The sequence below is a fragment of the Scyliorhinus canicula genome, chromosome 2 (genome assembly GCF_902713615.1).
Source record: "Scyliorhinus canicula chromosome 2, sScyCan1.1, whole genome shotgun sequence".
Classification (NCBI taxonomy): Eukaryota; Metazoa; Chordata; class Chondrichthyes; order Carcharhiniformes; family Scyliorhinidae; genus Scyliorhinus; species Scyliorhinus canicula.
Window position 1 is genome coordinate 232,090,435 of NC_052147.1, and position 12,497 is coordinate 232,102,931.

The window sequence follows — 12,497 nt, forward strand, 5'->3', positions numbered from 1 at the left end:
AAAATGTTCACCTTTCAGCCAACTAGATCCTGTTGAATACAAGTTTTGTTGAGGCCTCTGGATGGGGAGCTAAGCCATCCAAAAAGTTGTGGCACTGTCCTTAAACATGTAGGTCAGGATCTGATGTTTTTGGACCCTGGCTACAACTTTAACTTCAGCCTGAATAGGCAAGTATCCAAAGAGTTAAACTTACTGTGGTGGCTGGAGCTAACTAAAACAGCAGCTGCCATCAGCATTGAAACAGCTGGACTTCCAACGTTATCTTTTTACATTTCAGTGTACATTGTGCCAGCCAGCAATTCTACCCTTGTATTATATTGGCAATTCTGTCTAATCCCTAATCCTTATTGGTAAAACACATTTATTCAGGCATCATGATTTCTTTCTAACTGATAAGACTCTGGACTTTCACAACTTTTTTTCAATGTGTATTTTAACATCATCACTGCTGTCTTTACCTAATATGATTCACTCTAAAATTGGGGAATTGAATACTAGCATTATTTTAATCTGAATCGTGTTCATTTGGATTGTAACAAATCAAAATAATATTCCACAGGAAACGGCCTTTAGCATCATTACACTAAATCTGTTCTGACATTAATGCAGAATTTGCAGCCAACCATGAAAGAATTTTGATGTGCAGTAACACAACAAGCCACGGCTGCATGCTTGTTATTCAATGCCTTTTTTATTTTACTGAATAGCTGTAGGAGGAATTGAGAAAGGTCAGAAGTACTAATGTTTACCAACTATATTTTAGGGATGATCAGGCTTGGAATTTATATTTCTGACACTGTAGGCAACCTCTGAGCAATCCCTCTGCATGTGCAAGCTACCTCTCCGTTTCCAATATTGCATTCGCTCTCAACCCCCTTGAGCATGTTGTCTCTCAAATCCATATTCAATCTGGTTTCTTTCCCTGCCGCAACACCAAAATAGTCAGAATAATCGTCAGATTCAAAGTTACAAATGAATCCTTTGTGACTATGACAATGAAGCACTATCTTTCCTCTGCCTTCCAAATCCTCTGCAGTCTTTGACATGGTTGAATCACACCATCCTCCACCAATGACCTTTCTCCATTGCTGCATTCCTCTACCAAACACAAAAAGAATTGTTCCCTTTAAGATTCACTCATGCACAACCATGTAGCAATCTTAATGGGACCGTGCAGTGCATAGTGGAAATTATAGAGACTTTGCTCCATTGTCCAGCTCAGTAGAATTGCTCTCATTTGGTTTAGCTCTTACTTATCCAAATTGTAGCCAGAACCAACCCAAGCAATGGCCTCTCTTTCAACCCCTGCTTATGCTGCCTCTTCTTTGTTGTTAACATGTGGCTCCCTGTCAGGCCAAATGATCGGATCCTCCCACCCCATTCACACATAGTCTAATGGCTTCCATGGCTCCCTGCAATCTTCCCTCACCACCCCAGATTTCTCCAGCCCCCTGTATCCTGTGCCCTTCATTCTACAATCCCGCAGGCCCATTACACTAGCTGCCCTCTTCCCCCAATCACTTCAGCCCTCATAATCTACTTTCCACCCTCTTTATCCAATGTCTGCTATCCCTCCACCCCCTACCCCCAAACTTCTCCCCCACTTGTCCAGTGACTCTAGTGTGGTCATTTTAAAATCATACTGCAATCAAACCTCAGGAAGTCTGTTGTTCCTAGCCCAGATCGAGCCAGACTTTCCATCACCGAGAGTATCTACCTTGGATGGGATTCTCCTGCAATTGGCGGGATGGCCCGACGGCGGCACAAAGAACGGCACGAACCACTCTGGCGTCGGGACAACTGGAAGTTGCGGAATCCTCTGCACATCCGGGGGCTACGCCGACGCTATTGGCGCATGCAGAGAGCCACTGGCGTGGTCTGCGCATGCGCTGACTGGCCAGTGTGTTTCCTGCGCATGCGCAGGGTTTTTTTTCTCTGCGCCGGACATGGCATAGCCCTATAGGAGCCAGTGCGGAAGGAATGAGTGTCCCCACGGCACAGGCCCACCCACAGATCGGCGGGCCCCGATCACGGGCCAGGCCAACGTGCCCCCCCCCCCCCACCCCGCCCCCCCCCCCCCCACCCCCCCCCCCCCCCCCCCCCCCCCCCCCCCCCCCCCCCCCCCCCCCCCCCCCCCCCCCCCGAGGACTCACCAAGCCAGCCTACAAGCCAGGTCCCGCCGTGATGGACCATGTCCATTTCACGCAGGCAGGACTGGCCAGAAACTGATGGCCGCTTGGCCTATCGGGGCACAGAGAATTGCCGGGGGGGCTTCCAACGGCCCCTGACCGGCGCGGCATAAACCTCGCCCCCCCCCCCCCCCCAAAAACCGGCAGCGGAGAATACGGCAGCCAGCGCCGGGGGATCGGAGAATCCCGCCCCTAATATGGGAACAGTAAGAAGCCTTACAACACCAGGTTAAAGTCCAACATGTTTGTTTCAAATCACTAGCTTTCGGAGCACAGATTCTTCCTCAGGTGAATGAAGAGGTGGGTTCCAGGAACATATATATAGACAAAGTCATGATGCAAGACGATAATTTGAATGCGAGTATTTGCAAGTAATTAAGTCTTTACAGGTCCAGAAGGAGCGACTGGAGAGAGGCACAATCACAGGTTAAAGAGGTGTGAATTGTCTCAAGTCAGGACAGTTGGTAGGATTTTACACGCCCAGGCCAGATGATAGGGGGTGAATACAATGTGACATGAATCCAAGGTCCCGGTCGAGGCCGTACTCATGCGTGCGAAACTTGGCTATCGGTTTCTGCATGCCGATTCTGCATTGTCCCGTGTCCTGACGGCTGCCTTGGAGAACGTTTACCCGAAGATCAGAGGCTGAATGCCCTTGACTGCTGCCTGGACGGGAACATTCCTGCTTGATGATTGTCACGTTATGGCTGTTCAGCCGTTGTCACAGCGTCTGCATGGTCTCACCAATCTACCGCGCTTCGGGACACCCTTTCCTGCAGCATATTAGGTAGACAACGTTGGCCGAGTCACACGAGAATGCATCATGCACTTGGTGGGTGGTGTTCTCACATGTAATGGTGACCCATGTCGATGATTATGGGAACAGGTAATGTGCAGCCCACACCACCAGAGATGGGACATCTGGGGCGGGCTCAGATGGCCTGTCAAATGGTCATCAACCGGACATTGGCTGCTGGGATCCCCTCCCATGACCGCATTTGCCGGAAGCCAGAGAAGTTTCTGGAAAGGCAGGGAAGGGATAAAAGTAGGCATCTCAGAGACACCAGAAGCAGAAGACTAGCAGAAAAGACTTGAAGCAAAGACTAGCAGAAAAGACTAGAAGCAAAGACTTAAAGCAAAGACTTCATGCAAAGACTTCATGCAAAGACTTGAAGCAAAGACTTGAAGCAAAGACCTGAAGCAAAGACTTAAAGCAAAGACCTGAAGCAAAGACCTGAAGCAAAGACTTGAAGCAAAGACTTGAAGCAAAGACTTGAAGCAAAGACTCAGTGTGTGAGGTGACCTTGCGCAGACCAGAAGGAAGCAAGCAAGAAACAGCCAGAAACAGCCAGCATGAATCACTTGTACAAAGAGGAATAAGACAGTCTCAGGGATCAGATCTACAACTTACCAAAACACCTTTGCGGGTAGTATAGTGGAATCCTGGGTGTTTCTTGTATGAATAGTGGGTAATTTACAGTTTAACTATATTTAATAAACTGTATTGCATTATATCCGTGTCCGTACTTTGTTCTACTTATAAATACAGACATCTGGGTAAAAATTAATTAAGGAGCTGGTTGAAGTATCTGAATTGGACAGATACAACACTAGTCATAATGCTGAGTTTATTATATTGTTAAACTAAGTACTATGAACACCTATAAATCGTGGAGAATATTTTAACTATTAAGTTTCCTATTGCTGTTAGGAGACAACTGGAACACTGGTGTGTGGGAGGAGAGCTGTGAAACTGTACAAAGGCAATAAACCCCCTCTATCAAATAAAGTTTGTTTCTTGATTTCTGCTTCATCTTGCAGCTTGGATCCTATTAACATTTAGCTCTGCCTGCGAACTTCTCCCCTCCCCCGTACCCATAAAACCAAAAGACATAAGAGCAGAATTAGGCCACTCTGCCCATCGAGTCTGCTCCGCCATTCACTCATGGCTGATATTTTCTCATCCCCATTCTCCTGCCTTCTCCCCATAAACCCTGATCCCCTTATTAATCAAGAACCTATCTATCTCTGTCTTAAAGACACTCGGTGAATTGGCCTCCACAGCCTTCTGCGGCAAAGAGTTCCACAGATTCACTACCCTCTGGCTGAAGAAATTCCTCCTCATCTCTGTTTTAAAGGATTGTCCCTATAGTCTGACATGGTGTCCTCTGGTTCTAGTTTTTCTTACAAGTGGAAACATCCTCTCCACGTCCACTCTATCCAGGCCTCGCAGTATCTTGTAAGTTTCAATAAGACCTCAAGTCTCCCTGAGTCTCCACAGCAATGTATAAATCATCAACCCCCATCAACCTATCCTATCCCCAGCCGATGTCCTCACCCTGGGTTTCCTCACAGCAAAATTGACTGTTATTGTTGATAAAACAAATTACTGCGGATGTTGGAATCCAAACCAAAAATAGAAAGTACCGGACAATCTCAGCAAGGCTACAATTGACCAACTAAGAGTGTCATCTGGGTATCAAATGTGTGACCCTTCTATTTCATCTACAGATCAGTGCCATTATTTTTACACTGAATTTAAATCATAACAAAGATTTCTAAACTCAACTGGATCCTTGCTTTTTCTTGCCTTAAGCTCTACTGCTTGGGGTTAATTAGAGAAACACACCATTTGGCCTAAATTAATTCACATCTTCAACAAGTGAGTTTAAAAAAAACATTGTGTAACGTTCTGTATGTTGACTTACAGAGCACACCCAGCATTTCTCAAGCTCTCATCTTCTGAATCAACAAGAGGAAGAAATACCTGCTCATGCAATAAAATGGAAACAAGAGTTGAAAGTGCCACCTATTGTTTTAGATTTATGAGGTGGTTTTTAAGATCAATGAGCTTCACAGGCTTACTGGAAGTTGTTTCTAGTACTTTGCAGTACCTCGAGATGTATTTACCCAGTCTGCTAAAGCAAACAAAGGATTAGTTCTTTTAAATCTGAGATAGATAGATTTTTGTTAAGCAAAGTTATTAAGGGATATGGGCTATCAGCAGGTATTTAGAGTTTGGTCACAGATCAGCATTGACCTCACTGAACGTCGGCACAGGCTTGAGGGGCTGAATGGTTTGCTCCTGTTCCTAGTCACATCATTAACAGTGAGGACCTAACATGAACAGCACTTAAATTTTTAATTCCATTTGAAACTACTCTTCATTTTGTTGTTTAATTTGAATGATCTGTTCATTTGAATTGAAGTTATGAAAAAGCACTTCCCATGTTTTTTTAAAAATTAAAATTGTTCAATATGATCAGCTAAATAATGTACTTTTTGAGGAAAATGTTCTGTACATTGAGGTTGCAATGGTTCTCTAGACCAGAATTCTTCAAAGTGTGGGTTGCGACATATAGATGGGCCATGGGCAGGTGTCAGTCGGGAGGTTGCAAAGCAATCGGTCGCAGCGTTCCCACGGTGGACCCGATCACAGGAGAAGTGCCCATAGGACACTACTTACCTTTTTGTTGAGAATGGTAGCAACTGACACCTTTTAAATAAGAAAGAAATTATACCATGCGCAGTATTCCGACCACAAGTGGCAGCAATGTGCAGGTCACTTGCCCTGTATGTGCACTTGATGGAGTATGTGCAACTCCATCTACAGGTTTGCTGACGATACGACCATAGTGGGCCGGATCTCGAATAACGACGAGTCCGAATACAGGAGGGAGATAGAGAACCTAGTGGAGTGGTGCAGCGACAACAATCTCTCCCTTAATGCCAGCAAAACTAAAGAGCTGGTCATCGACTTCAGGAAGCAAAGTACTGTGCACACCCCTGTCAGCATCAACGGAGCCGAGGTAGAGATGGTGAGCAGTTTCAAATTCCTAGGGGTGCACATCACCAAAATCTATCCTGGTCCACTCATGTCGACGCTATCACCAAGAAAGCACAACAGCGCCTTTACTTCCTCAGGAAACTAAGGAAATTCGGCATGTCCACATTAACCCTTACCAACTTTTACAGATGCACTATAGAGAGCATCCTATCGGGCTGCATCACAGCATGGTATGGCAACTGCTCGGCCCAGGACCGCAAGGAACTTCAGAGAGTCGTGAATACCGCCCAGTCCATCACACGAACCTGCCTCCCATCCATTGATTCCATCTACACCTCCCGCTGCCGGGGGAAAGCAGGCAGCATAATCAAGGATCCCTCCCACTCGGCTTACTCACTTTTCCAACTTCTTCCATCGGGCAGGAGATTCAGAAGTCTGAGAACACGGACGAACAGACTCAAAAACAGCTTCTTCCCCACTGTCACCAGACTCCTAAATGACCCTCTTATGGACTGACCTCATTAACACTACACCCGTGTCTGCTTCATCCGATGCCAATGCTTATGTAGTACATTGTATATATTGTGGTGCCCTATTATGTATTCTCATGTATTTTCTTGAATTCTGTTTAATTCCCTTTTCTTCCCATGTACTGAATGATCTGTTGAGCTGCTTGCAGAAAAATACTTTTCACTGTACCTCGGTACACGTGACAATAAACAAATCCAATCCAATCCAATCCAAGTGCCAAAGCATGCAGGAGAGCTTCTTCCATTTTCTAACTGTTGGCAAGTAAGGCAAGAGGGAAAGGGCAGGACGGTGGCGCAGTAGTTAGCTCTGCTGCCTCATGGCGCCGAGGCCCCATGGTTCAATCCCGGCTCTGGGTTATTGGCATTGTGGAGTTTGCACATTCTCCCCGTGTTTGCGTGGGTTTTGCCCCGCAACCCAAAGATGTGCAGGTTGGTGGATTGGTCACACTAAATTGCCCCTTAATTGGAAAAAATTAATTGGGTACTCTAAATTTATTTTTAAAAAGGCAAGAGGATTGTGAAGATGGATCATTTCTTCCAAGCAAGAGACTATCAGAGACACAAGTAGGCAGTGTACCTATTGGTGAGGATCTCACAGCTGAATCTGCTGGAGAGAGCTGATCAGGAGAATCCACAGCAGGTCAGAGCAGTGTTTGTGTTATCTCTGTATAGAGTTCAGGGCCTCTGGTTAACAGTGTACAAGGCTGTCAGCATTCTGGTGCAGCATCTCCCAGGAGTATCCAATGCTGATTAAAACACGCATTTTGTTGCTATTGTCCTTCACAACGACCTACATGGACGAGGTTGGATTTTCTGTTGTCACAAAGATGAAGATGTGCACAAAAGAACAAAAGTTGAAGTCTGCAGCTGTTGTGCGTATTTCCTTCTCCTCCTGGGAATGTGATTGGAGTGAGAGCGTGAGAACGAAGCAGGCTCCCCTTCCGTATTGGAAGGTAAGTGAACATGGCTTGCACCACGAAGTTTGGTCGGCGTGGGTGGCTAAGATCAACTGGCGTGGGTCTGGGAGGTCAGCTGGTTGGCAAAAGTGAGTCCCGGGAAAAATAGTTTGAATAACACTACTCGAGACTACACCCACTCCACTTTACAACACTAACACATAGAGGTGGTTGAAGGAACCACCCTTTATATGCAAAAAAGTATTTTTTTCGAGGCAGACAATGTTGACATCACATTTTTAAATCAGTCCTTAATTAAAAAAAGTTAGAGGCTGTGTAAAATTACTATGTACTTTTAAATGACTTAAAAACAGAACAAAATATATCACTCTTATCTATCATACTGCGAGTAATAATTGACTACTTACAGTGTCTCCAATTTTAAGGTCACCGCATTTCCTAACTTCAGGGCGTGAAACACCATCTTGACATGTGGCTGTCAAGGAAAGATTGATGTCTTCCGGCTGGTTCCCTACTGTCAGTTCGACCTTAGACCGAATGCTCTAGATTCAGACAAATACATATTCTTTAAAACAATTAAACAAAAATTATTCTTTGTTATGAATACACTAATCCAAGTTTATTCAGCATGATGGCAACTAATTAACATGTAATAAAACTTCCTTATCTCAATCAAGCATCTAAAATTAGGGGCAATGTTTGGGTTGTTCTCATTTGCTGTGCAGGTGCAACTATGCTGGACGCAGAGGAAGCGACAGCCTTGATGAAAATTGTGGAACTAGCTCCAGCACCCACCATCCACTGTAATCTGGAAATAAGAAGTAAACCCAGAAATTGATAATACTTTCAGAAAATTAAAGAAACTGAGGAAATATGGAAAGGTAACAGCTTCTCAATATTCTTTCACAATCTAACAAAAAGCTGGACTGATTACCAGTTGATGGCGCATGTGGAACTTGTGCAAACAACATAGCCCTCAGCACTGAACCGTATTAATGGAACTCTTCCTTCTTAAAGAAACTGATGTTGGCTGGTAACAGAATCCAAGATGGCGCCGGAGCAAGGCGACTTCTTGCAAGCTGTGTCCAGCATAACCTCTAGTTCTATGCTTCTCAAACTTCATTCTAACTCTTTTAAACTCTCTAACAATGCTAAGTTGATCTTTCCTCTATACCTTGCCATAACTGTAACATTAATTCTGCAGTCTCTCCTTCCTTCCCTATGTACGGTATGCATTGTTTGTACAGTATGCAAGAAACAATACTTTTCACTGTATACTAATACATGTGCCCATCATAAATCAAATCAAAAAATCAAAAAACAGCTGTCCTTTGACCCATGTTAGCCCCTGCAATGAACAGGATGCATCTGGTACCTATATCCTGACACATTCTCAATCATAAACCCCACACCCTGTAGCCAATCCCACTGGCCAGCAGCTCTGTAGTCCCACAAGCACCAGCAGGAAGAGCTGGCACCTGTTGAGACTACAGGCAGACCCACGATGCCAAAGAGTCCATATAAGTCCAGGGTTAGGAGTGTCAACAAAAGCGGCAGCACGGTGGAGCAGTGGGTTAGCCCTGTTGCCTTACGGCGCCGAGACCCCAGGTTCGATCCCGGCTTTGGGTCACTGTCCGTGTGGAGTTTGCACATTCTCCCCGTGTTTGCATGGGTTTCGCCCCCACAACCAAAGATGTGCAGGCTCGGTGGATTGGCCACGCTAAAGTGCCCCTTAATTGGAAAAAATGAATTGCGCACTCAAAAGTTTTTTTTAAAACGAAGTGTCAGCAAATGAGGGAGGTTAGAGTACTATGTTCAAGAAGCCAGGAGAGTTAAAATGAAGTAATTGATTACCTTTCGGGGGAGGCATCTCCAATGGCCTCAGAGGGCCAGAAAAGGAGGTTCCTTCCCATTGCCCAATAGCCCATGCAGCTAAAGCTGACAGGCGTTCGCATGGCCTAAGGCACCCATCCCTTGTAAAATTTCACACAGGTCGGGGAAAAAGTCACCCACTGGATTTTATGTGCCACTCGCCTTAACCCCAGCAGCAGGGTGTTTTGCTATGGCTGCAATGCCGAGAATGAGAACGCTATTCAACGGCACTTTAGCTGATTTTTTGGGCCTTGGGGAGTTTCTCCCTGTCAATGCCACAGTTTGAAAATTTTCCATCACTGGGAGCTGAACTCGTCAGCAGGGCCGGCTCCTCACAGATCGAGGCGCCATTTTAAAGGCTGCACAGCTCTCTTTCAGGGACCCCCTCCCCTAGCCTTTTTGCAGCAGCCTTAAACCAGCCCGCCCACACCCCCTTTCATGGACATTTTCAACCTGGCCGGGTCATCTTGGCACTGCCAGCCTGGCACCCTGGCAGTGTCCTTGGCACCCTGGCAGTGCCAGGTTGCCTGGGTGGCACTAATAGGATGCCTGGGTGCCAGGGGGAGTGCCATGGTACTACCCTGCTCTTTCCCTCCCACCCAGGGGTTCTAATGGCCTCGGAGCACCCCCAAGGTCCCTAATGGCTCATTTAAATATCATTATGTGCATCACGCCCAGTGAGGGTATGACCCAGATAATGCCTAGTTTAACGAGACGGGTGAAAAGCGACCAGCCTGACACGAATACCGATTTGGAGCTCGCCCGACCGTCACCCATCGTGCCCGGCACAGTTCAAAATGTTTTCAAGTTGTAACCAAAGGCCATGGCCGCGATTCTCCGCTCCCCACGCCGGGGGGGAGACTCGCGGGAGGGCCGGGCAAATCACGCCACGCCGCGCTGGCACCCCCCGCGATTCTCCCACCCCCCCCCCCCCCCCCCCCCCCCCCCCCCAAAATGGCATGTCGCATTTTGCGACACACCGTTCGGAGATTCGCTGCTCGCCATTTTTCACGGCGACCGGCGATTCTCCGGCCCGGATGGGCCGAGCGGCCTGACGACCCCGACCAGTTCACGCCGGCAGCAAGCACACCTGGTCGCTGCCGGCGTGAACATCGCGCGACAGGTAAGTGTGGGGCCTGTGGGGGGCGGAGAGAGGATCGAGCACCACGGGCGTGCTCGTGAGGGGACTGGCCCGCGATCGGTGCACACCGATCGTTGGGCCGGCGTCTCTAAGAGACTCACTCTTTTCCCTCCGCCGCCCCGCAAGATCAAGCCGCCATGTCTTGCGGGGCAGCGGAGGGGAAGACGGCAACCGCGCATGCGCGGGTTGAAGCCGGCCAACCTGCGGGTTTCACTCCGGCGTCAGCACTCAGTCTCCCGTTGGGAGAATCGTGCCTTAACTGGTGTTATATATATAAATATAGCATGTAATTCAGAAGGTAAAGGATTTAGAGATAAAAATGGTGCTTATGAAATGTTTCACCTCATTCAAAGATTAATTACAACATTAATTACAACAACAAAAAAATTGTATGATTAGTACATCCTGTACAAAATAAATTCAATCTAGACATAATTGAAAGTCAAAATATCTCATTAGCCTAAGAAATGTAGACTACAGACAGATTAATGAAGCATCAGTGTCAGAGACAATTCTTACAAATTAAATGTATACTATTACTACAAACTAAATGTATTCTCAATACCATGAACTACATGACTCCAGAACAAATTAATAATTTACACATCCTAAATCCAAAATATAAAAGTTATTTGAGTCAGTCAATGTCCTGAAATATGTTTCTAAGTGGCCTCATATGTTTACATTAATTCCCCTGGTTTTACAGGGTTTAATTGCACAAGTAATCTGGATGAGCTCTTTTTGGCCAAGAGTTTTCATGGGTCGATTGCTCAACATACTCAACAAAATCAAATTAAATCTAAAGTTGAGAAATTCCATCCCCTTGGAGATGATATTTTAGCAGATTTATGGATGTAGCAGTGACATTTGGCCAAAATCAATCGGCACAGTCAAAACCTGTTGAAAGCAAGCATAGATTCGGTCCTTGGCCTAATGAACGGCTCAGCAATGACCAGTACAAAGTTGGTCAGCATTCTATGCTGAGCCTTCACATCTGTATTAAAGTAAAAAATGAAAGTAAAGCTGTATTTTTTTTAGGAAAGAAGATTATTTTCACTGTGCACCACTGCAAAAGAAAACTTGCACTTGCCTCTTCTCAGCACAAAAAGCTGTTTACAATGGATTCCACAAGACATGGCACTGCAGTGTCCTGCGGCTACCGGTGAACAATTCTTTCACTTTTTATAAATGCCATTGTCAAAATATAAACAGAGTATTGGGAGACGATGGGTTAAAAATTTGTCAATACTAATCTTGTCAATACTCATACTATGCTTTAGCGAGGCGAATACTTCCTTCACCCATGAAAATTACAATATCTTTAAGTGAATCCTGAGCTTTATGCAGGATGGAACTGCTTACCTCTCCTCCTTACTTACTAAGGCTGGATTTTATTTGTCTCTCAGTTCCCATTTAAATGAATCGACTGAAATTCATCAGACTTTCTGATGTGTTTCACTTGGACAAGATACTTCATCCAAGATGACCAACCATCCCATATTATATGGGATTGTGTGGTAATGGAGGCGACAGGCCTGGATTATATGTTGCCGGAGCAGCGTTTATCATGTTTTTCAGCCGTTTAAATTCTATACATGCACAGTATGCATCAGTGTGCTCAAGCTACTCCTGTTCACCTAATCGGACTTGTCCACCAGGCCTATCATGGCTTCAGCAGCTAGCCCACCCCTCCTCCCCACCCCCTGCCCTCACAGGCTCACCAGTTACACCACCTTCCCAGCTCGCCAGCAACCCTTGCCCATTTGTATAGCCTCCCACACCAAAGTGTTGATTAATTTTATTCCCCGAGAGTTGGTCACCCTGACTTAACTTCACATGTTGACGAACAAAATCTACCTTAAAATTACTAGCCTAGTGCAATAAGCAAAATACTGTTAACTACTGTCAATTTCTGCTGTCAATAGGGGATGTTTAGCTCACTGGGCTAAATCGCTGGCTTTGAAAGCAGACCAAGCAGGCCAGCAGCACGGTTCGATTCCCGTAACAGCCTCCCCGAACAGGCGCCGGAATGTGGCAACTAGGGGCTTTTCACAGTAACTT

General features: G+C 45.9%; 1 protein-coding gene across 1 annotated transcript in view; it reads right to left on the minus strand.

Moving 5' to 3' along the window:
- itgb5 (integrin, beta 5) overlaps positions 1 to 12,497 on the minus strand; it is a 172,701-nt gene that overhangs the window by 105,324 nt on the left and 54,880 nt on the right. Inside the window, exon 9 of the mRNA XM_038789778.1 lies at positions 7,831 to 7,965. Within this exon, the coding sequence (XP_038645706.1) occupies positions 7,831 to 7,965 (135 nt within the window). The remainder of the gene's footprint in view (positions 1 to 7,830; positions 7,966 to 12,497) is intronic.